Consider the following 22,048-nt stretch of genomic DNA (forward strand, 5'->3'; position numbering starts at 1 on the left):
TCGCTGCGGGGCCCTGCCCGGGGAGAGGGCTCCTGGAGCAGAGCTGGAGCCTGCAGCACGAACCCACGCCGAGCCCAGAGCTCCCGGCTGCGCTTCCCCAGTGCCCGCAGGCAGCCAGGCCCCCTCTGCAGCGCTGCCCTCCCTCGGGTGCTGTTCACCTTGGCTTCACCAGCTCCTGGCCAGCAGCTGTGGCGGTGCTGGCATCGCTGCTGCTTTCTTTGCCTCCCAGTTGTGCCTCGAGGTGCCCATCCCGATCCCCCGCCTGCCCCGGGAGCCTGCAGGGTGGGAGCACTTCAGCGGGATGCGGCGTTGGCCCCCTGTGTGTGCTGCACCCCTCTCCATCCCTGTGTGCGGGGAAGGGCAGGGCTGGGGCTCAGAGCCACGGTGCCAAGCGCCTCCTCCCAAGCCAGGCTTCCCCAGGGCAAGGCCTGGAGCATGAGGGCCAAAGCAGGGGAGGAGAGCAGGGGGCAGCTGCCAGAGTGCCGCAGGGGATAGGGACAGGGACAGGGACGGGGATGCGGTGCCCGGCCACTCGGCTGTGCCTGGGGCTGCAGAGCCCGTGCTGCCCCAGAGCAGGGAGCGTCATTCCTCTGCGAGCAGCTTCCCCGTGGCATCAAGCAGCCCCTCCTGGTGCTCGGTGCCCCTCCGCAGCGCTACCGGGGGGCTGAGCCCTGCTCTGTGCCCAGGGCCCACCGGGCTCCTTCCCTCGGGCTCTGCCCTCGCCCCCCCGCAGGGAGCACTCGCTCTGGCTGCTGAGCGGCTGGGCACCAAGGAGGAGTTTTGGGGTGGCTGTGCCGGGGTGCTGTGCCCAGGCTGGCTGTTTGCTTGGGGCTGAGCCTTTGCCTCTCTGCCCAGGCCCCGGCGATGCTGGCGTGGGCACGCAGCAGCCCCTGGGCATGGCTCCAGGCCCTCTGCACGGGGACATGCCAGGAACCGGGGGGATGTGAGCAGTGGGGGGCTCGGGGGCTTGGGGAAGGGGAAGGGGCCCACAACAGCGGAGGAAGAAGGGCGAGGGGTTTGGGTTCAGCAGGCCAGATCCCTGCGGGTATAAACCTTGTCCCCGGGCTCCCGGCCAATCCCTGGGGGCTGCCGAGGGGCCCTGGTGGGGCCAGAGCAGCGGGCAGGAATCTGGGTCACCCGGAGCGTAAACAGGCTCCTTGGCCAGCGAGCCGCGTCCCGCGGGGAGTCCTGTTTGCTCGGGGCCCTGCCAAGCCGGCGCTCCTTGGCGTGCTGGCCCGCGCCCGGGCTGTGCGCACGATCCTTGAACTCTCCGCGCCACATCGCCCGCGCCGGGGAGTGATTTCTTGGGCTGCAGCGCTGGCTTATCTCCGGCGGGAGCAGCCCCTCCTGCATAAATAGCAGCCGTGGGGAAGCAGCGGGCTCACACCGGACGAGCAGCAGCAGAGCGGTGGCAGGAGAGCGCTGGTAAGAGCCCGCGCTGCCCCGGGACGGGATGCTCGCCCAGGCTGCCCCCGGCTCCGGGGCTGCTCCAGGACCCCTGGCCGGGGCACGGGGCCGGCGTCCTGCCCCAGAGCGGGAGGGGGCCACGCAGGGAGCGTCCCCCACGCTCGCCCACCGGGGACACCCTTGGGGTGCCTGGTGCTGGTTCGGGGGGGGGGCTCGGCTGCTGGGCTGGCTCTGCTGAGAGCTCCCTTCACCCAACTGCCTTGCTCTGCCCCCAGGTTCAGCCCGAAGATGAGAGTCGTGGTGGTGACCCTCGCCCTGCTCTTCCTGACGGGTAGGTCCAAAGGGGGGCAGTGGGGACGGGGATGGGGCAGGCACTCCTCACCCCCACGGGATGGGGCAGCAGAGGCTGGTGCAAGCCCTGCGGGGAGCACCCGGCTCCCCAAGTGCTCCACGAGCCAAACCACGGCCACAAGCTTCCCGAGGCTCCCGAGCCAGGCAGCTCCCCGGGGTGGTGAGGGCTCAGCGGGTCCTGGGCACGGCAGCGGGGCTGGATCTGCCCGGAGCTCCTGGCTGCCTGTCCTGAGCACGCCGCCCGTCCCCACAGGCACCCAGGCCCGCTACTTCTGGCAGCACGATGAGCCCCAGGCTCCCCTGGACCGCATCAAGGACCTGGTGGAAGTCTACCTGGAGACCGTGAAGGCCAGCGGCAAGGATGCCATCGCCCAGTTCGAGGCCTCTGCCGTGGGCAAACACCTCGCGCACGTGGCGCGGGCGCCCCCCGTGCGGCGGCCCTGGAGGCCGTGTCCCTGTGCCCGGCGCCGTGCCTGACCTCGCTCTGCTCTCCCCAGCCTGAAGCTGGCCGACAACCTGGACACGCTGGGCGCCGCCGCCGCCAAGCTGCGGGAGGACATGGCCCCCTACTACAAGGAGGTGCGGGAGATGTGGCTGAAGGACACCGAGAGCCTGCGCGCGGAGCTGACCAAGGACCTGGAGGAGGTGAAGGAGAAGATCCGGCCCTTCCTGGACCAGTTCTCCACCAAGTGGACGGAGGAGCTGGAGCAGTACCGCCAGCGCCTGGCACCCGTGGCCCAGGAGCTGAAGGAGCTCACCAAGCAGAAGGTGGAGCTGATGCAGCAGAAGCTGACCCCGGTGGCTGAGGAGGCGCGGGACCGCCTGCGCGGGCACGTGGAGGAGCTGCGCAAGAACCTGGCGCCCTACAGCGACGAGCTGCGGCAGAAGCTGAGCCAGAAGCTGGAGGAGATCCGGGAGAAGGGCATCCCCCAGGCCGCCGAGTACCAGGCCAAGGTGGTGGAGCAGCTCAGCAACTTGCGCGAGAAGATGACCCCCCTGGTGCAGGACTTCAAGGAGCGCCTCACCCCCTACGCCGAGAGCCTCAAGACCCGCTTCATCTCCCTCCTGGACGAACTCCAGAAGACCGTGGCCTGAGCGGCCGGCTGGCGCGGCCAGGGACGGACCCCGTCCCGCTCCCGCAGTGCCCCCGCTGCCGCCCCCGCTCTGCCCGGGCTGCCCGGCACCCGGGGTGGCCGAGGGGACCGGCTCCGGGGGCCCTGGGCCAAGCCGGCCCCGGGGAGCCCCCCCGGGGACCTCCTCCTCGCACACCCCCTTCCCTCCCCGAACCGGAGTCTGTCTCAGCTTCGCCTCTCTTTTATCAAATAAACACGACTTAAGTTATTGGAGCTCACTCAGTCTTTGCAGTGGATGCTGGAGGGGGGGCAGCCTGCAGGGGGGGGCACACGGGGGCAGCGAGTGGCACCGGGCTCAGCCGCATCCCTGGGGCAGGGGGGAGAGGGGGGCTTGGGCCAGGGGGTGCTGGGGGGGTGGGGGGAGCAGGGACAGGGAGGTGGCAGGGTGGGTGCCTGGGGCTCTCCCTGCTGCCACTGCACACCTCCGAGCCCCTTGGGTGCCGGCCCCAGCTCTGCCCGGGCACAGCCCCAGCTCCGCGCCTGCCGCAGCTCCCCCTGCGCTAAGGGCTCTGCGCGGGGCCAGCACGGGCTCTGTCATACTGAACACCTTGAGAAGCGTCTGCCAGGAGGGGAGGCACAGCAGGGGCTGCTCTGGTGTCGGCTGAACCTCCCCAGCTTGCAGGAGAGGCCCCCATCTCCTCGCCACCCCGGACACGTGTCTGTGTTGGTGCAGTGCAGTGCTCACCCACGGCAGAGGGGCCCGTCCCCACGCGGGGCTGCCCCCAGCCCGTGCCCTTCCCCACCCACGCTGCGCAATCCTCCTCGCCACCCCGTGCCCCCAGTGACCCCCGGCACAGCCATCCATCTGGCTTCAGCTCCACTTTATTACAAGAACCGCCACGAAGGGGACGCGTCGCTCCGTGGGGGAGCCGGGGCCGGTGGCCAGGTGGGACCCGCACCCGGCCGCCCCCCCGCCAGCCCGCGGCGAGGCTACGCGCCCGGCGTCAGCTTCCAGAGCTCCGAGAGCTGCTCCTTCAGCCGGGCCAGCTGCTGCTTCACCACGTCGGCATTGTCCGACAGCCATTTCCTGCAAGGGGACCGGGGTCAGAGCACGGCACCGGGGGCGCGGCGGGGGGCGGGGGGCGCGGGGCGGGGGGCGCGGGGGGGGGGGGGGGGGGCGCGGGGGCACCTGGCTTGCTGAGCTGCCTCTGACTCCTGCACCGTGGTGAAGACCGACTTGACCACGTCGGTGGCCTGCTTGACGTACTCCTGCACTTTCCTCACCACCGTGTCCGTGTCATCGGGCGTGTCGGCCCCTGCAAGCACAAGCCCCGTGGGAGCGGTGTGCGCACCCCTGCGCCCCGCGCACCCCGAGCTCCGTCCTCCCCCTTCCTCCCGTCGCCCTTACGTGCTCCCACCGCCAGGACGGCCACGCAGACCAGCAGGAGCAGGATCGAGACCTTCATGGCTGGGGAGAGAGCAGAGCACGTGGCGCGGGGCGGCAGGCGTGGGACCCGTCCCCAAGCCCTTTCCCCGGTGCCTGGCGCCTGTCCCGGCCCTGAGGCTTGCCGGGGGCTTCCCCACTCACCTGGGCGCTGGGGCTCTGCTCCGCGGGGGCAGCCCCGGCCTCCCACTTTATACCCTCCCCAACAGCCGCCTCCGAGGGTGCTTGCGCAAAGGTCAGCGGCGGAGTGGCCGCGGGGAGGGGGTGCGTTCCCAGAGCCCTTTCCCGCTGCCAGGTTTGCTCTGGATGGGTTTTTCTCCCCCCTCCTGGAGTTGAGAAATCCCCCAGCACTGGGGGCCAAGGCTGCAGGGGCTGGCTGGGGGCTGTGCATGTGCATGTGCACACACGTGTGCGTGCAGCCACGCCGGGCTGAGGGTGGCCGTGGGGACAGGCCTGGGGCTGGCGTGGGCTCGCACAGCACAAGGGTGACATCCAGTGGCACCCGCTCCTGGCGTGGGATAACGCAGGGCTGCCTCTGCTCAGGGGGTTGTGACCCCGGGGGGGGCTGCTGGCAGTGCCCAGGCTGCGTCCCCAGCCCCAGGCACCCCGAGGTGCTCAGGCCAGGAGCGGCGCAGGGCCTTGGCCTTGGCTCTCTGGACCTCAGCATCGCTGGTGCCCGGCCGCTCCCTGCCCCTGCCACCCCTGTGCTGCGCCCCAGCACCACACATCCCCACCGGCCTCCACTCTGGCGTGCTGTCCCCTCTCCCCCAGCCTCCCCGTCCCAGGAGGGTCTCAGCCCCGGGGTCCCCGTGCTCCCCCCGTCCCCTCGCTGGGTTTGCCCACACGTCGCTGACCCCTGGCACCCGGCAGAGAGCTGGCAGAGCCGCGGGTGAGATCAGCGCCGCGCACACGTCAGGCGCTTCCACGTCGCGACCTTGCTAAAGTCCAAGCCCGGGGCCCGTGGCGCAGGCCTGCGTGGAAGCGGCGAGGCTGCTCGGGGAGCATAAATAGCGGGCGGCGCTGCCCGGCACCGCAGGTCCTGCAGGAGGCAGCAGCACAGGGGAGCCTCTCCTGCACCGCTCAGGATGTCTCCGAAGGCGGCCGCCCTCCTCTTGGCGCTCCTCGCCATCGCAGGTGAGGCACCGTGGGGTCCTGGGCCCACGGGGGAAACATGGGGCTGAGCACGGGGCTCTGCCTCGGGATGGGGACCTGGCGTGACGTCCCTGGGAGAGCCTCTGGGCACGGCAGTGCCAGCTCTGACCCCGCGTCTGTGTGCCTGCAGGGACACAGGCCGATGTCAGCGCGGACCAGGTGGCCACCGTGCTCTGGAAGTACTTCAGTGAGCTGGGCAGCAATGCCAAGGAGACCGTGGACCAGCTGCAGCAAGCCGAGATCACCAAGCAGATCAAGTAAGTGCTGTGGCACTTGGGGCTGCAGGGCAGGGAGGGCGCTGGGTGCTGGGTGCTGGGCGCTGGGTGCTGGACCCTGGGCGCTGACCTCCTGCTCTCCCCAGCACCCTGCTGCAGGGCAACCTGAGGAGCATGAACTCATACACCGAGGAGCTGCAGCGGCGCCTGGTGCCCTTTGCCACGGAGCTGCAGGCGCGGCTGGCGCAGGACTCGCAGCGGCTGAAGGAGCAGATCCGCAGGGAGCTGGCCGAGCTGCAGGCCAAGCTGGCGCCCTACGCCGACGAGGTGCACCAGCAGATCGGCACCAACATCCGCGAGCTGCAGGCCAAGCTGAGCCCCTACGCCGAGGAGCTGCGCTCCCAGGTGGACCGGGGCACCAGGGAGCTGCGGCGGGCGCTGGAGCCCTACGCCACCGAGCTGCGGGAGCGGCTGCGGGACAACGCGGGCGGCATCCAGGCCTCCCTCAGCCCCTACGCCGAGCGGCTGCAGCAGCAGATCGACAGCAGCGTGGAGAGCCTGCGGGGGCAGCTGACGCCGCTGGCCGACGACCTGAAGGGGCAGGTGGCGCAGAGCGTGGAGGGGCTGCGCAAGGGGCTGAGCCCCTACGCCCAGGAGGTGCAGGACGGCCTCAACCGGCAGCTGGAGAGCCTCTCGCTGCAGATGGAGCGGGCGGCCGAGGAGCTGCGCGCCCGCCTGGCTGCCAACCTGGAGGAGCTGCGCTCCCAGCTCAGCCCCCTGGCGCTGGAGCTGCGGCAGGCCCTGAAGAGCGACGCCGAGGGGCTGCAGGAGCGGCTGGCCCCGCTGGCCCAGCAGCTGGAGGAGCGCGTGGGGCAGACCGTGGAGGCTTTCCAGAGGCAGGCGGCCCCCGTCGGCGAGGCCTTCGGGCAGCAGCTGGTGCAGCGGCTGGAGGAGATGCGGCAGAAGCTGGAGTCGGGCACCGCGGGCGTGGAGGACCACCTGGACCTGCTGGAGAAGGAGGTGCGGGAGAAGGTGGCCACCTTCCTCAGCACCACAGAGCAGGCGGAGAGCTGAGCCCCCCCTCCGTCCCCCAGTAGCACCCAGGGCTCCTCCGCGGGGCAGAAATAAAGTGCCACGTTGTGATGCACCCGGTGCTCTGCGTCCGTCCTTATCCCAGCACCCTGCTGTCCCGAGCCCCCCCGGGTGCTGCTCTGGGCCCAAATCCAGAGGTGGGGCCGGGAGGGGGCCAGGGCGGGCTGCGGGCGCTGCGTGGGGCCAGGAACCTTTCGGCCGGGTGAGCACATCGCACAGGGCTGGCTGCCCCCACACGGGGACTGAGCCTGGGGCGTCACCGCACGGCTGCGGCGCCTTGGTGGCACCTGGGCTCCCCTGGGGCTCTGGAGGGGAGGCGTAACGCCGAGCATCCCCGCTGCAGCAAGGCCAGGCCCTGGTGTGGCCTGGGCTGGGCACCCCGGGGCTCACAACGGGGTCCTCAGCAGCACCCCCAGCCCTCCTGGCGGCCTCACCCCGAGTGCCGGACTTTGCCCGAGGCGCACGGAGACCCGGTGGTGCGGGGCAGCCCCGGAGGTGCCTCTTCCAGCAGGTCTGCTCCTGCCCCTGCCTGCTGCGTTGCTTCAGAGCAAACACTCAAAGCCCGGGGTCAGCAGCCCGGGTGAGCGGCCGGGGGGGGAGCCGCCCGCAGCAGCCCGTGCCCCTCTCGGAGCGGCCGCTCTTTGCGGGGACAAGAGCTGGGCCGAGGCCGTGGACATGTTTTTTATTGGGGCAAAACCTGAACAAGGGACGGGTGAACCCAGCCGGGGCCGGGGTTTCGTGGTGCCCAGGGGTGGCTGCAGCCAGCGCCCCGCTCCCATTGCCCGTCCCACTGAGCCCGCTGGGCCGCCCCGGGACCCCGCGAGCCACCGGCAGGAGCCCACAGCCCGGCACTGCCAGGGGGGCGCCTGCCCCTGCCCCGGGCATCCCCACCCGGAGCCACGCGTGGGCGATTTCCCCCACGCCCTGCCGTCAGCGGCTGCCCCAGGGCTCTGCGGGCTGTGCCGCTGAGCGCTGCCTTCCTCCTCCTCCTCCTCCTCATCTTCATCCTCCTCCTCGGCTCCACGCGCTAGAGGGGGCCGCAGGGTGACGCGGACACGCGTGGGAGGGGGCGCGGCCGCCAGGAGGAGGGCGTGGCTCCTGGACGTGGGCGTGGCCACGCGGGCGTGTCCATTCATAATAAAGGCACCGCCCCGCCCTCCTCCCCCCTATTCCCTCCCCTTCCCACGTGTCCCCGCCCTCACGTGGCCGCCCCCCCCAACGTGTCCCCGCCTTCACGTGGCGGCCCGGCGCGCGTGCGCGGTGCGGGCCGTGCCGCTCCACAAGATGTCGGCGCTGGGCGCGGTGGAGGCCGGGGCCGGGCCGGGGGGGGGCCGCGGCCGCCCTGTTCCGCCCCGTGGGCGCCGAGGACGGCGAGCAGCGGCCGGCGGAGATCGAGTCGCTGTGCATGAAGTGCCACCGCAACGTGAGGCGCCGGGGGGCGGCGGCGAGGGGGGGGGTTGGCGGCCCGGTTCGCGGCCCCCGCCGCTCACCGTGCCCCATGCAGGGCGTGACGCGGCTGCTGCTGACCCGGGTGCCGTTCTTCAGGGAGCTCATCGTCAGCTCCTTCTCCTGCGGGGCCTGCGGCTGGGCCGACGCCGAGATCCAGGCGGCCGGCAGCATCCAGGAGCGCGGCGTGCGCTACGCCCTGGCCGTGGCCTCCCGGCAGGTGAGCGGTCGCCCCCCGTGCCCCGCGCCGGGCCTCGTCCTGCCGCGAGCCAAGCGCCGAGCCCCGGGCCGTGACGGGGGGCTCGGGACTGCGGTGCTGGGCGCTCGCCCGCGGCCGTGCGGGGCTCCCCCTGCCTTGCCCTGCCGCGGTGAGGGGGAGCCCCTCGGGGCGGGGGGGGCTGGGTGCTGAGCGGGCCCCGAAGCCCCGGCTCCGAGGCTGGGGTCCCAGCTGTGCGGGGAGGGGAGGCTGCCGAGGCTGGCCCGGAGCTGAGGCCGCTGCTCCGGGAGGGGTGTGCGGGGTGTGGGAGGCGCTGGGGCTGCGCAGGGCGCTCGTGGTGACCGTAACGCTGGCGTGCAGGACATGAACAGGGAGGTGGTGAAGACTGAGTGCGCCACGACCCGGATTCCAGAGCTGGACTTCGAGATCCCTGCCTTCTCCCAGAAGGGAGGTGGGTATGGCGCCTGCGCCCCTTCGCGTGCCTCCGCCGTGCCCCAGGCAGTGTGCGAGGAGCTGGCCTCGTGGCTGTGCGTGTGGTCAGTGCGAGCTGGCAGGGGCAGCACCGCTGCTGTGGTGTACTGAATGCTGCCGGCGCTTCTGTTTTCTCTCCCTTTCAAGTTCTTACCACCATTGAAGGCATCATTGACAGAGCTGTTGTGGGCCTGGAGCAGGACCAGCCTGTCCGCTGGGTAAGATGCTGTGAAAAAGGAATCTCATCAGAGACTTGCTACATCCTTGCCTTGTTGCTCCCCTACCTACTGGCTCTCCACCCTGCTGATTAGAAGTGTATCGGGCTCTGGTTTGTTTTACTGACAGCATTATCTTCAGCTCTGGGTTGCCCCTGACCTCAGTCTCAAATGCCTCTCTCTTTTTACAGGCAACAGACAAAGAGGTGGCACGTAAAATAGATGAGTTCATCGGTAAATTAAAGCAGCTAAAAGAAGTACATTCCCCTTTCACATTTGTAAGTATGTGCAGAGGGGCAGACGCGTTCTGTTGGAAGCGTGGGCTGGCTTCCTTAGGCTTTCTTCGGCTCTCTTCTGCTGTAGATCATAGACGATCCTTCAGGGAACAGCTTTGTGGAGAACCCCTATGCACCACGGAAAGATGAAGCTCTTGTGGTCACTCATTACAAGAGGACTCCCCAGCAGGCTGCCATGCTGGGGATTGAGGTAGCGTGGAGGTGTTGTGCTCCCTTCCTGCCCAGCCGTGCCCTCCCCATCGCTGGTGGCCTGGTGTCAGCTCTCTGCATGTGTGAGGCCACAAGGCCTGGGCACATGCTCAGGACTGACCTGTCCCTCGCTGCTTGGCAGACCCCGACTTAAAGAGCAGGTGCAGGCAGAAGGTAATGCTGTTTCTGGCCTCTCGTGTTGCAGGGAGAGGAGTTGGATGAGAAGCCGGCTGATTCTGCAGAAGATCTGAGGAACGAGGTGGGTGACTTTGCAATCTAATGGTGGCTGTGTCGAGGTGACTCTGGTACGTGGGGCTGGCTGATACTCCCTGACTGTCCTTCTCGTTCCTCTGGTCTAGGTACTGCAGTTCAACACCAACTGCCCCGAGTGCAATGCTCCAGCTAACACTAACATGAAGCTAGTGCGTATCCTGTGAGCAACAGCACGGGGTCAGGCTGGTGGCTTCTGCTGGGTCTGTGCAAAGGCCAGGGTGAGGGTTGCTTTGTGTGCTGCCCTAGACCTACTCTGCTGCATCCATAAGGCATGAATAAATATCTAGCAGAGGGCACAGACCACTTTGAGATGGAATTGTTGAATTTTCCTTGACTGCCTGCTCCAGAAATCCCCCACTTCAAGGAAGTGATCATCATGGCCACAAACTGTGACTCCTGTGGGCACAGGACAAATGAGGTGAGCTGGTAAACCACTGACCTATTCTTTTTGTGTTGGGGGGAGTTCTCTTTCATTGATAGATGTTTCTCAGACTCCCTGGCCTGTGCTTCACTGCTCAAAATGTAGCAGTCTGGGCAAGCCGGGCAAGGAGGCTGGGCTCACAGTGTGTTCATGGTGTACGTTGCACTGGGCATCGAACTGACCTGCTTGTGGGTAGGGGCAGATCACCTGCAAGCTGTTCAACTTGCTGGAAGGCTCCTGAGTTCCCCAAATGAGGGGAGAGAGTTCAGTACTGAAGAGCTGCATTTAGTGAAAGGGTCATCCATCCCCAAACCTGCCCAGGTTCCCGAAGTGTAGGGGGCCGTCCCTGCGTCTGCTGCAGCGCTGGCACTGCGAGCTCAGAGCTGCCAGAGCAGGCCCTCTGAGGGCGTCGTGGCCTGACTTCCATACACATTATGGCCTGACCAGCGTAAAAGTTGGGGCCACGGACTGCCGGCTCTTCCTAGGTGAAGTCTGGAGGAGCGATAGAACCCCAAGGCACCAGGATTACCCTTCGGATTACAGATCCTTCAGACATGACAAGAGACATCCTAAAGGTGAAGAGCCTTCAGATACCTGCCCCCCCTGCTTGTTGCCTGCCCCCTCCTGCAGAGGGTGCCTGGTGGCCTGGCTGTGGGGTGGGCTGTCAGGACTCACGTTGGGGTCCCTGTTACAGTCGGAGACGTGCAGAGTGGAGATTCCAGAGCTGGAGTTTGAGCTGGGAATGGGAGCACTGGGAGGGAAATTCACCACATTGGAAGGGCTGCTGAAGGACATCAAAGACCTGGTAAGTGGTCCTGTGCTGCTGTCTAGTGGAGCTCTGTCAGAAGTGTTTATATTCCTCTACAGAGCAGTACACTGCTCCTCTCAAGCTTCTTGTTCCCTTCCCAGCGGTGTGTTGGTTGTGCTTCTGGCTACTTATTTCCAGTTTCTGCTGTTCCCAACTAGCTCGGTGGCAGCACTGGTCAGACTTGGGCATGCTCTCTGCTTGGGTCCTTGGCCTCTGCCTGAAGGGACACCCAGCAGAGCTCAGACCCCTCTGAATTAATGTTTGGCCTGTGTGTGGCAGGGGCACTGTGGGACTGGGTTTCTCCTGCCCTGCATAAGTGCTGGGTCTGCTCTTCCAGGTTGAGAGAAACCCCTTCACTCTCGGGGACAGCTCTACTCCAAGCAAAAAAGAAAAGCTGCAAGAATTTGTTGGCAGGCTGCAGGAGGTGAGTGTCCTCTTAACTCAAACTGCAGTGTGGTTTTGTCACTGCAGTTAATGGAGGGTGTTTACCTGAACTCTGTGGTGAGTGCCACAGAGCCTCTTTGAGCTGTTCCACACTTGTATTCCATGTCCTCACATGTCTGTCAAGCTGCTGTGTTAACTAAGGAAGAAGTTAAACTCTAAAGTGTGCCGTGGATCTCTTGGTACCAGAAGTGCCAAAGGATTAGAAAGCCTTAATGTCTTGGCGTGCTCTCTTTCTGCAGATAATAGAAGGAAAGACAAAGGCTCACTTTGTTATGGATGATCCAGCAGGCAACAGCTACCTTCAGGTACGGTGGTGTGCTCAGACCTCCTGAAGTGTTCTGAGCAGCTTGGGCCTATTTTTTTCCCTTGTCTTGGCTGTCAGGGTTCCCTGGGGGCTTGGGTAACGAGGGGGGTTCTGTGGGCTCTGCCCGGGGAAGACTGCTGGTGAACTGGGGGGAGGGATGATGGCAGCAGTGTCTGTGGCTGGGATTTGGGGCTGGGAACGGGGTAGTTCTGTCTGGGGCGTGGTGGGCAAGGCTGGGGCTCGGCCCAGGGCTGGTGGGTTGGTCTGGTGTGGAGCTCCTCAGCCCCAGGCAGGAGGGGACGGAGGCGCAGGAGGCTTCTCTCTGCCCCGCAGAACGTGTACGCCCCGGAGGAGGACCCGGAGCTGAAGGTGGAGCGCTACGAGCGCACGTTTGAGCAGAACGAGGAGCTGGGCCTCAACGACATGAGGACCGAGGGCTACGAGGCGGCGGCGGACCGATAGCGACGGGGCCGAGCCACCCGCTGTCCTCCTCTTCCTCAGCAGCAGGACTTGCTCCGTCCCGGGGGCGTGCTGGAAGCGCCGCGAGGGCCGTGTTGGGGTGGTTTTGGGGGATTTTGGGGTGTTTTGGGCTGTTCTGGGCTGTTCCAATAAAGCGCCTGCAGCTCCCACCCTGCGCTCGGCTCCTCGTGGCGGGCGGGAGGCCACGCCCACTTCCCCTAGCAACGCCGACTTCCACATAACCACGCCCACCCCACCGACCACGCCTACTTCCCGATAACCACGCCTCCCCCAGTGGCCCCGCCCACTTGCCGCCAACCATTCTTCCGTTGCCCACGCCCGCTCCAGCACTGGCCACGCCCCCCCCGCCCCTGGCCACGCCCCCGGGCCGCCCCGTGTCCCTCGGCGGCCGCCGTCCCGCCGCCCCCCCCCCTTCCCGCCGTCCCGTCATGGCGGCGCCGGGCCTGTCGAAGGCGCAGTACCTGCAGCGGTACCTCAGCGGCCCGCCCGCCGCGCAGCCCCGCCGCCGCCGCAAGAAGAAGCCGCCGAGCGCCGGCAGGGCCGGGTGAGTGCGGGGCCGAGGCCTCCTCCCCTCCCCAACCCCTCCCCGGGCCCGGGTCCCCCCTCCCCCCGCAGCCGGGCCCGGTCCCCTCCCGTTCTCCCCCCCCGCTGACGGAGGCCCCGGGCCCGCCCGCAGGATGCGGATCGTGGACGACGACGTGAGCTGGAGCAGCCTGGCCGCCGGCGGGGAGCAGGAGGAGGAGGAGGATGAGAGCGACCTGCCCGTGGTGAGCGCCCCGAGCGGGCGGCGGGCACCGGGTGGGGTTCGTGGGGGGGCGGAACGGCCCCGAGGGGGGAGAGAAACGGGGCTGGGGGGGCTGCGAGGCACGGAGTCATCGGGGGGGGAGTCACGGAGTCATTGGGGCTGGAATCGCTCTCCAACATCATCCGGCCCGACCACCCCCTCCCACCGTGTCCCCGTGTCCCCAGGCACCGCGCCCAGCCTCTCCTCACACCTCCAGGACACTCAAGACAAAGGGAGGGGAAACCTTGAGCCCAAAATCCTCGAGTCCAAGCCCTTGGACAGCTGCTTTGAGAACCACCCGCAGGAAGGCAGCTTACACATCCTTCTTACCCACACAGTCACACCTAACCGCTTCTTCTGCAGAGTATAATTCCATTTGTTTGTTTTTCCTTCTATAAGTTGTTTATTGTAGCGTTTCATCCTTAGGTGGCTGAGTTCGTTGATGAGCGTCCCGATGAAGTAAAGCTCATGGAGGAGTTCCGAACAAATACGAAATGGAAGCTTTTAGGAGGTGAGGCTAGGCCTTCCTGCACTTCTCCCTGAGTGCTTTGCTGTTCTAAACAATAAAACGGCGAGGTAAAAATATTGCTAGCTCGCAAAACATCTCTGAAGTGCTTAAGAGATCACAGTGTGGAGAACCTTACTGCTGGTGACTTACTGATGGTTTTTCTTTAGACCAGAATGAAGACTCCCAGAGTTCAGATATCTCAGTACCTGCCAAATCTACCACAAGGTCTGTATTTCCAGCCACAAATTCTTCTCTTAGTTGATCCTTTTTTATTTGTTTTGGTCATCCTTTGTCTCATTCTGCAGTTTTTCAAAGTCTGCTGCAGCGTGAGAAGTAGCATACATGGGGATAACCTCTTCCACTGTTGAATCCCCTCTGGATGGGGGAGAAAAGCTGTCGGCTGGCGCGTTGTTTAGGTTTCTGCAAGATATGCAAACAGCCACCCTGCAACCCTTGATATCAGAGGAGTCTGGGTGGTGACTGGCTGCAGACCGGGCACACAGTGAGGGTGGCGGCACTGCAACGTGCCTCTCTTCTGAAAGCAGTTGGGGGATGTTCTGGGATCAGCGCCCAGGCTCAGAGACAGCCTGGTGGCGCGTTTTGTTGTGAGAAGGTGATTGTATGAGTGCACAAAATGGGTTTTATAGTCTGAGTTACAAGGGTTCCTGTAGACCTTCAAGTGATACTAACAGTGCTTTCCTGTGATCTAAGTTGTCTTGGAAGATTTCTTGGATCTGTTCTGGTAAGTCTGTGGCTCAGTGATGCAGGTTGCTGTTATTCTGCCCTCCTGGTACCTTTACAGGTTCCGCTTTGTTTCTGTTTCCAGTCTGGAGACAGCAAAGCAAAACAAACAAGCAAATCCTCATTTGAAGCTTCTCCCCTCCTCCTAGGCGACAGCGCCATGACTCCCCAGACAACTCGCCACCAAGGCAACTGCGGCACGACTCCCCGGATCTGTCTCCTCCCAGGCGAGAGAGAAACAATTCCCCCAGCCTCTTACCTGCTAGGCAACAGCGCCACGACTCCCCGGATCTCTCTCCTCCACGACGGAAGCGCCACGACTCCCCAGATCTTTCCCCACCAAGACAGAAACGCCACGACTCCCCAGATCTCTCTCCTCCGAGACGGAAGCGCCATGACTCCCCAGATCTCTCCCCACCCAGACGGAAGCGCCACGACTCTCCGGATCTTTCTCCTCTGAGACGGAAGCGCCACGACTCTCCGGATCTTTCTCCTCTGAGACGGAAGCGCCACGACTCTCCGGATCTTTCTCCTCTGAGACGGAAGCGCCACGACTCTCCGGATCTCTCTCCACCGAGACGGAAGCGCCACGACTCCCCAGACCCATCACCTCCCAAGCGACAGCGCCACGACTCCCCGGATCTTTCTCCTCCGAGACGGAAGCGCCACGACTCCCCGGATCTTTCTCCTCCGAGACGGAAGCGCCACGACTCCCCCGATGTTTCTCCAAAGAGAGTCAGTTCAGCAATGGGAAAAAAAGGCTGCAAAACAACAGACAAGCCCCTGTCAGGGGGGATGCAAGGAGAGCAGCCTCATCTCAGGCATGGCTTCTCTGATAAGTCCTCGTCGCGTCAGAAGCGGCAGGCTACTCCAGATCTGTCCCCTCCACGGAAGAAGAGAGATGATACTGACCCGGATTCATCGCCACGTCGGCAGAAGAGGTCTGGGTCACCTAGTCAGAAAAGGTCGAGTAGAACAAAAGGTGGGTCAGTAAGAGTTCTTGTTCTAAGAGTTCTTGTTCTGTCTCTGTGGTCGCTGGCTGCCTGGTGGGTGGCTGCGTTTGTGTGCTTCTGAGGGTGAGCAGTGTGGAATTAGTAGTCTGTAAGCAAGGAGTGGTAGCGGGCAGTTTGCTGCTTCTGTTGGTTAAAGTAGTTCTTGTAATCCTACTAGTTATAAGCTATTAGTTAACCTACAGGTTAGCTGGTGAGGCTTAAACACTTGTCTGAAAGGAATCTTAAACCTTGTCTCCAAGCAATGCACGTTCAAAAGGAACAGAACTTAAAGACTGTCACGTTTGTCTTTTCCCTACAGCTTGTCACCTCTGAAGGTATTGATTTTTCCGTTACCTCGTGCATCGCCACGTTTAGACCTCCCGTGATTCTCGTGTGTGTTTGTGTTACAGGTGCTTCCCCAGACACTAAAAAGCCTCGGCACGTGCCCTCGCCTCAGAGGTGCCTGAGGCATGACTCTGATTCCCCGCCTCCACGGAGGGCCGCCTGGAACGCCTCTGATGCAGACCTTTCTCCCCAGCGGAAGGATCGCAGGTCAGGCCTGTTCTGTATTGCTTCCCCTAAGCGTGGCCCTCTCCAACAGAATCAGAGCAACTCTTGGACTCTGATTTCTCTCTCCTGTGAAGGACTCTGCCCACTGGGAAGGATCAGCAGAGCTCGAGGAGTCCCACTGATCTCTCACCTCATCACCACCGTGACTCTAAGGGATCTCCCAAGAAGGTAAGGGTTTTGTTTTTCCATCTGGGCTCTAGATGACTTCCTTCTGATAGAAAACTTTAAAAGCCCCATGGCGTACGGGCTGTAGAGCAGAAATACACCTCATCCGTGCAGCCGTGCTGGGCTGTCAGCTTGCATTGAGATGAGGCGGGAGATGGGCATAAGGGGATTCTGTCTCAGCCCACTGTTTTTTTGGAGGGCTGTGGAAGCAGTGGAGTGGCTCTGTAACGTGGCTGTCCTTCCTGATGCTTGCCTTGACTTTGGGCCATCCCCTCGTTATGCCTCTGTGTTACTGGGCAGCTCCCGGCTAGCAGTAAGTGTGATCCTTGTTCGGTTCACAGGCAAACGTGATGATGTCTGGGGTGAAAGCCGGCTTGATGTCAGCTGATGTGCTGCGGAGGGAGCAGCAAGAGCTCAAGAAGCGGGAGAGAAGTAACAAGCGCTTGGAAGGTAGGGGTCTAAAACCACTGGTGAGCACCAGCTCGCTTTATTTTTCTCTGCTTTCTGCTGGTTTTAATGCTGTGTCAGGCTCTGTCCTGAGTGCTGGTTGTTGGAGAGCAGCCCTGTGGAGCAGCATCTAGGCATGCCGATGGGTTCCTGTGGGTAGGGTCAGTGGGCCTCTGAAGAAAAGCACTTATAAATGGTGATTTCAAAGCAACGCTAGTGAAATAGTTGGGGAGGTGAGAGGCTTTTAGGCTGTGAGTCCTAATCTGAAGAAGTGAACTGGTGTTAAAGAGCTCGTGGTATGAGTGTGGCTTTGTGGGGCAGCAGCTAAAGGGAAAAGCTGTGATCTTGGCTGTTACCAGTAGGTCAGCTCTTTCAGAGGCTAGAACACGTTAAAGGAAAATATGCTGAGATGAGTTACAGTTAGTCACTGAATTGTCTGGAGACTGTGAAATGTTCCAGAATGAGTGACCTGGGGCATCTCTCACCTGCAGAGGAATCCCGGCACACTGAAACCATCTTCCGAGACAAGTCAGGCCGCAAGAGGGACCTCGCGCAGGAACGACTTGAGCAGAAGCAGAAGGATGAAGCCAAGTCCGAGAGAGATGAGCAATACGCCAGATGGGGAAAAGGGTAAGGGTCTTTCTAGCTCCGTGGTCGTTGGGTCCTGCATCACAACTCCACTCCCTGCGTTTTCGTCCAGCTTTGGTACCACCAAAGGTACCGCTTATTGCGGTGGTTTTGGTGGCATGTCGTTTCACAGGGTCAGGGACTGAAGGTTAATACTGTTTTGAGTTTGAGCCTGGGACCAGGATACAACGTACTCCAACACATCTTAGAGACCCCTTGAGTTGTCCTGTCCATTGCTGCGTGTGCATTGGGAATGCTGCACACAACGGAAGTTCAGGACTGTGATCAGTACTGCAAGTCACGGTAAAGGATTCTGTGGTTTGGGGATAAAGCTTTGTTTGTGTTCATTTTCAGGCTAGCACAGGGGAGGCAACAGCAGCAGAATGTGGAAGATGCAATAAGAGAGATGCAGAAGCCACTGGCTCGTTATATTGATGATCAGGATCTGGATCGAATGCTGCGAGAACAAGAGAGAGAAGGAGACCCCATGGCTGACTTCATCAAAAAAAGGAAGGCCAAGGAGAACAAAGAAAAGAAAGGTATGGGTATTAAGCTACACTGCTGTAGGTTTTAAGGCCCAAGGAACATAGAAGTGCAGCTGCTGTTTAATTAATAGCATAACATTGCTTCATGGCAGCTTAGTCCTTGTCTGGAGTTAGTGACACAGCGGAATTTGCTATTAGGGGCTTGTTACTAGTAACCCTTCCTGCTATTTGTTAGCTTAGAGAGCGTGTCCAGTGACTGAGCAGTCTGCAAGCTTCCCTTTGCCTAAGGGAGTGCTGGGGGTATCCACTGTGAGCTCCAGCTGGCTCCTAGGCAGTCTGTGCGTTATGTCTGTGTGTGTGTATATAGCTGCTAGGCTGATGGGATCACAAGATTGCCATGTGGTAGTAAATGGTTGTATTGCTCTTTCTGTCCCTAGAAAAACCTCGGTACAACGGACCAGCACCTCCACTCAACAGATTTAACATATGGCCGGGGCATCGCTGGGATGGTGTGGACAGGTATGTGTTCCTGAGACATTGGTAACATAGAATAGCAGTAAAAATAAAGGGCTTTTACTTCAGAGAGCTTACAGTGAATGAGATTTAACACGTTCAGCCTTCACGTTGCCAACAGTTATGAATGGGTGGTAAGTACATCCTTGCCTGGGACAGAAGGGGGCAAGGCTCTAATCTGATCAGGTCCTTCAAGGCCTGTAGTGGCTCTGACGAGGCACCAGGGGAGCATGCTGTGCTGTGTGTTGGCCCCTCAGCCTCAGGATGTAGTCGCTGAACTCTCATCAAAGGCACTAGCTGCTGTTAACCACAGATCAAGGTGGAAACTCAGCTGGAGACGGCAAAGCAAAAGTAGTGAAAAACTTGTGATGTCTCTAAAAAGATGATGTTGCTTTAGAAAATCTCCTGTCTTGGTGTCGCTTTGTAGGTCCAACGGATTTGAGCAGCAGCGCTTTGCCAGGATAGCCAACAAGAAGGCGGTTCAGGAGCTTGCCTACAAGTGGAGCGTTGAGGACATGTAGGTAGAAGGAAACCGTGCAGAACACCACGCCTGGACTACAGGGCTCCACCTACTACCGCTGCCAGGGCCGTAAGTAGTGGCTCCTTCTGCCTGGACCAAGCGCTGCCCTCAGCGTATCCCGGCGGGCCGTCTGCCAGGAGGCAAGGCTGCGTTTAGAGGAGCTGCTGAAAGGATTTCCTGCCAGCCGGAGCGGACTGGCGCAGAGAGCTGCGGCGGCGGAGTGTGACGGAGAGGTGCAGTGGCTGCTGCCTGCTGCTGCTCTCTGGCGCTCCCTCGTGAGGTGCTGCAGACACAGACTGGCCCGTTGATTTCTCTTCTAACAAGCTGTAGAAGCTATGCGGAATTGTTTTATGCCAAATGCTTTGTCCTCTGAAGGTGGTTTACAGATCTTCAGGTGTTTTAAATCTCAGGGTTTTTCATGGTGAAAGTATGCTGGGAACTTGGGTGCTGGAGAGTTAACCTCATCCAGTAGGTCAGTCTGTTCCAGTTGCGGTTGAGTTCTTCCAGAGAGCATCTGTGCCCTAAAACTCAGTACTGTGAGCTGATCTGCCCCTGGGCTTGCGTCAGATCTGCCCCCACGTCCTTGCTGGTGAGCCCAGAGGGCTTCTGTTCGGTTTTGTGTAGCTGTTGTGCCCTCTAGTTCACAGAGTCATTGGCTTGCAGGGAAATTAGTAAAGCAGAGCTGCTCCTTGTCCTGCTGGAGCGGTGCCAGGCGGGTCGGTCTGTGGCAGGAAGCTGCTTGCTGTGCATCCATCACTCTGGCTCTACCCTAGAAGAGGCTGAAAGAACAACACGCGAGGTTGTATTTGAAGGCAAAATCTTCAGAAGCTCTAGCAGCTCCTTGGGGGTCAATTTCTCGTGGAAATAAACATGCAGAGGCGGCTTAAACTGTTTCCCCTGACCATTATTTTCTTCAGAGTAGCTAATGGTCATGGATTAGTCCCCACAGATGTCTCTGGACAGTGCTGCTTGGCACTTCTTAACACCACTGCCTGGGGGCTCGCTCCAGCGCGGAACGTAACCCCCCTCTTGTGATCAGATTTGTCGGGCTTGGAGCTGAAGGCCAGGCAGAGTGTTTCACTCAATCCCTGCTTGTGAGAAAGCACTTCTGGAAATAAATACAGTTGTTCTTGTTTACGTCCCAGAGAGCGTGTATTAACTGCAGCCGGCAGTTTCCATGGAGATGCCTTGTCTTCAGCAGTGATCAGGGGCCAGTCATCAGCATTGCTCTTTGCAGCGATTCGTGAGCAGTAGGAGGGCTGTGGGTGAGAATATAATGACAAAGTTTTCTCTGGAGTGTGTGAGCCTTGAGACTTCCTTCCCTGTTTTTCATTCCCTGTTATGTTTCTGGCCATCCTGGACTCTGTATGTACACTTGTAAATAACAGCTTTCTTTTTTTACTTGATTTTTGTGTGCTGTTTTTTTCCAAGGCGAGGCCGGGGAGGGTAAATAATTGTCAGCCTGCTGGTGAAAGGATTGGGTGTAATTTCCTCTGCTGCCACCACAGCCCGTGCTTTGCTTGGCCAAACAAATCGTACTTCGCTAACATCTTTTTCAGTCTGTTGGTAACTATCCAGCTAAAAGCGGGAACTTACTGGACCGTAGCTGCGCTGACAGCCCCGCTGGTATTGATGGGTGGTTGGTAAAAGCCTCGCTGCGTTCTGTGGGCACAGGTACCCTCCATCCCTGCTGGCAAGTACATAAACCACGGGCTTCTGTTCACAGCCCGCGACCGGGGTCAGGAGAGGAATGGAGAATGAGGCACCGTTCGTAGATCCTGTGGGAGTGAGTTGTGGTTTCTACTTTAATAGCTAAACCGAGGGAAGCAGCCCTGAGCAGGGCTCATTTTCTGTGGACACACAGGCGGTGTAAAGGCACGCTTGGCTTGCGTGGGCCCTGCTGCACCCTGTCAGGCAGGAAAGTAGTTTGGGAGCGCGAGGCACTAGTGTGAAGCAGCAGAAATGGTTCAGTGCTGCAGAGCTGCTTGCTGCAGCATACTGAAAACCTGCTCTTCAGCCACGCACAGGCTCTGCTTGTACTTCTCCCTTCACCTCCAAGGTCCTGGTTTATTCCTGTATCCAGCGGGAGTTGCAGCCATGAAGAACAGTTACCTTAAACACACTCATTTGTGCTCTCACTTAACAGTGCTTCTGGAGATGTATTTTCTTGTGTGTTTTGATTGTTTTACATTGTATTACTGAATTTACCTTAGAACTGTTGCTGTGTTTAGGTGCTTGGACTTTCTTGTCCACCCCTCCCGGGTGGAAGCGTGCTGCTTCCTTGCAGAGGAGCAGACCGCAGCTGGCTAGCTGGCACGACAGTAGGGAATACAAGTTGCTGTTCGGGAAGGCAGAGCCATCTTAGTGCTGGTGCTAAGCACGGTGCTTTTTAGCACCTGCGAACAGCATAAACTTCTGCTCCTGCAACTTATTTTGAAGGCTCCAGTTTTAAAATTTTAAAGGGAGGTACGTGTGTATTACTACCGCAGGGACCTTAGAGCAGAGCTCGTTACGGTACTGAATTTATATCATACATCCATTACAGTTTTATTACCAGACACTTCCTCGCTAAGATGTATCCGTGTGAAGTAACAGAGTGTAGGAGAGCTCAGATGATGCAATTTAACCATTAAAATGAGTCCTTTTCTGTCGTTGCCTGGATGCAAATTGGCAAATGCTGTGATGGGTGGCGTGGCTGCAGCTGGACTAATAACATACGGGATCCGAAGTGGCCCTTTGGTGTGAGAAGGGACAGGAGAGCCGCCTCTCTGCATCTGCTGAGCGGCCTGGGAGCACCGCTGGACTGAAAAAGCCTCCAATTGTGCCGGTGCCTTGCCAGGGGCCTGCTGACACCACCGCTGCCGAGGTGCTGCCGCAGCTCCCTGGGGCTGTGCCCCCTGGAGACACCAGGTCTGGGGCTCTCCTCGTGCCGTCCTCACCTCCCCGGGGTAGGCGCGTGCTGCGTGGCGCAGGCTTGGCCTGCAAACCTGGGGTGGTGGAGGGAGCACAAGCGCTTGGATCCACGCAGAGCCCCTCCTGGTGCGAGCAGGACTTGCTGGGGAGCCCAGAGCTGCCCTCGAGCATCCTGTCCAGCAGTGTCCCGCTGTGCTGGGCTCCCGTAGGAGGATGGGAGGACGGGGAGGTGGCTCCAAGGGAGTATTGAGATTCCACGGCAAGTGTGAATGCTTCTCCCTGTAGCTCTGAGTGTCTACCAAGGGCCAGGCAACACCCTGGGAGGCAGCAGGAGGTGAGGACGGGCCCTGCCTCCCCTCACTGGGCTGGCCAGGCCCTGCTAGCCGGCAGAGGGTGCTGCCAGCCTGGGGAAGGGAGACCCTGCGGGCACGGGGAGCTGCTGCCGGGCACGCGGTTGGGCCAAGGAGCAGGGAGGCTGGCTTGTC

The 22,048-nt window shown here is 61.4% G+C and overlaps 5 protein-coding genes across 8 annotated transcripts; 4 read left to right on the top strand and 1 right to left on the bottom strand.

Annotated features, from left to right (window-relative positions):
• Positions 1-1,322: 1,322 nt before the first annotated feature.
• On the top strand, positions 1,323-3,109 carry APOA1 (apolipoprotein A1). Its single transcript, XM_035346221.1, has 4 exons — positions 1,323-1,425; positions 1,683-1,738; positions 2,012-2,165; positions 2,256-3,109. Exons 2-4 carry the CDS (start codon positions 1,696-1,698, stop codon positions 2,851-2,853), a joined length of 795 nt encoding a protein of 264 aa, XP_035202112.1. The 5' UTR covers positions 1,323-1,425; positions 1,683-1,695; the 3' UTR covers positions 2,854-3,109.
• A 586-nt stretch (positions 3,110-3,695) lies between these two features.
• APOC3 (apolipoprotein C3) lies at positions 3,696-4,485 on the bottom strand. The gene is made up of 4 exons (XM_035346219.1): positions 4,420-4,485; positions 4,240-4,299; positions 4,021-4,147; positions 3,696-3,918 (listed from the first exon to the last, which is right to left on the bottom strand). Exons 2-4 carry the CDS (start codon positions 4,295-4,297, stop codon positions 3,822-3,824), a joined length of 282 nt encoding a protein of 93 aa, XP_035202110.1. The 5' UTR covers positions 4,298-4,299; positions 4,420-4,485; the 3' UTR covers positions 3,696-3,821.
• Positions 4,486-5,249: 764 nt separating this feature from the next.
• On the top strand, positions 5,250-6,789 carry APOA4 (apolipoprotein A4). Its single transcript, XM_035346195.1, has 3 exons — positions 5,250-5,409; positions 5,558-5,684; positions 5,789-6,789. The coding sequence occupies exons 1-3, from the start codon at positions 5,361-5,363 to the stop codon at positions 6,714-6,716; spliced, it is 1,104 nt and encodes a 367-aa protein (XP_035202086.1). The 5' UTR covers positions 5,250-5,360; the 3' UTR covers positions 6,717-6,789.
• Positions 6,790-8,003: 1,214 nt separating this feature from the next.
• ZPR1 (ZPR1 zinc finger) lies at positions 8,004-12,447 on the top strand. Its single transcript, XM_035346192.1, is given in 15 exon segments — positions 8,004-8,063; positions 8,065-8,157; positions 8,239-8,400; positions 8,758-8,848; positions 9,016-9,086; positions 9,275-9,361; positions 9,447-9,569; positions 9,774-9,827; positions 9,928-9,994; positions 10,189-10,259; positions 10,748-10,837; positions 10,957-11,067; positions 11,408-11,494; positions 11,754-11,819; positions 12,152-12,447. Coding segments are annotated over 15 exon segments (1,347 nt in total). The 5' UTR covers positions 8,004-8,018; the 3' UTR covers positions 12,281-12,447.
• A 264-nt stretch (positions 12,448-12,711) lies between these two features.
• BUD13 (BUD13 homolog) lies at positions 12,712-20,056 on the top strand. 4 transcript variants are annotated; one of them, XM_035346176.1, is made up of 12 exons: positions 12,712-12,842; positions 12,975-13,065; positions 13,509-13,593; positions 13,758-13,815; positions 14,481-15,313; positions 15,734-15,875; positions 15,968-16,061; positions 16,400-16,508; positions 16,997-17,135; positions 17,487-17,671; positions 18,055-18,136; positions 18,558-20,056. In XM_035346176.1, the coding sequence occupies exons 1-12, from the start codon at positions 12,727-12,729 to the stop codon at positions 18,649-18,651; spliced, it is 2,028 nt and encodes a 675-aa protein (XP_035202067.1). In that variant the 5' UTR covers positions 12,712-12,726; the 3' UTR covers positions 18,652-20,056. The 4 variants fall into 4 exon arrangements, with proteins under 4 accessions (XP_035202067.1, XP_035202065.1, XP_035202063.1 ...); XM_035346174.1 differs by lacking the exon at positions 12,712-12,842 and having other exon boundaries at positions 12,950-13,065; positions 14,481-14,682; positions 14,878-15,313; XM_035346172.1 differs by lacking the exon at positions 12,712-12,842 and having other exon boundaries at positions 12,950-13,065; positions 14,481-14,633; positions 14,790-15,313.
• The last annotated feature ends 1,992 nt before the right edge of the window (positions 20,057-22,048 follow it).

Source organism: Oxyura jamaicensis, chromosome 24, assembly GCF_011077185.1.
Source record: "Oxyura jamaicensis isolate SHBP4307 breed ruddy duck chromosome 24, BPBGC_Ojam_1.0, whole genome shotgun sequence".
Taxonomy (NCBI): Eukaryota; Metazoa; Chordata; class Aves; order Anseriformes; family Anatidae; genus Oxyura; species Oxyura jamaicensis.

Excerpts from the sequence above, each read along its gene's own strand:
- APOA1 (XM_035346221.1), top strand. The coding sequence starts at position 1,696 with ATGAGAGTCGTGGTGGTGACCCTCGCCCTGCTCTTCCTGACGG. Across the intron at positions 1,739-2,011 it reads CGCCCTGCTCTTCCTGACGG|GCACCCAGGCCCGCTACTTC; the intron begins GTAGGTCCAAAG and ends CCGTCCCCACAG. Across the intron at positions 2,166-2,255 it reads GCCGTGGGCAAACACCTCGC|CCTGAAGCTGGCCGACAACC; the intron begins GCACGTGGCGCG and ends TGCTCTCCCCAG.
- APOC3 (XM_035346219.1), bottom strand. The coding sequence starts at position 4,297 with ATGAAGGTCTCGATCCTGCTCCTGCTGGTCTGCGTGGCCGTCCTGGCG. Across the intron at positions 4,148-4,239 it reads CGTCCTGGCGGTGGGAGCAC|GGGCCGACACGCCCGATGAC; the intron begins GTAAGGGCGACG and ends TTGTGCTTGCAG. Across the intron at positions 3,919-4,020 it reads GAGGCAGCTCAGCAAGCCAG|GAAATGGCTGTCGGACAATG; the intron begins GTGCCCCCGCGC and ends GTCCCCTTGCAG.
- APOA4 (XM_035346195.1), top strand. The coding sequence starts at position 5,361 with ATGTCTCCGAAGGCGGCCGCCCTCCTCTTGGCGCTCCTCGCCATCGCA. Across the intron at positions 5,410-5,557 it reads GGCGCTCCTCGCCATCGCAG|GGACACAGGCCGATGTCAGC; the intron begins GTGAGGCACCGT and ends GTGTGCCTGCAG. Across the intron at positions 5,685-5,788 it reads GAGATCACCAAGCAGATCAA|CACCCTGCTGCAGGGCAACC; the intron begins GTAAGTGCTGTG and ends TGCTCTCCCCAG.
- BUD13 (XM_035346176.1), top strand. The coding sequence starts at position 12,727 with ATGGCGGCGCCGGGCCTGTCGAAGGCGCAGTACCTGCAGCGGTACCTC. Across the intron at positions 13,816-14,480 it reads CCTGCCAAATCTACCACAAG|GCGACAGCGCCATGACTCCC; the intron begins GTCTGTATTTCC and ends CCCTCCTCCTAG. Across the intron at positions 18,137-18,557 it reads CGCTGGGATGGTGTGGACAG|GTCCAACGGATTTGAGCAGC; the intron begins GTATGTGTTCCT and ends GTCGCTTTGTAG.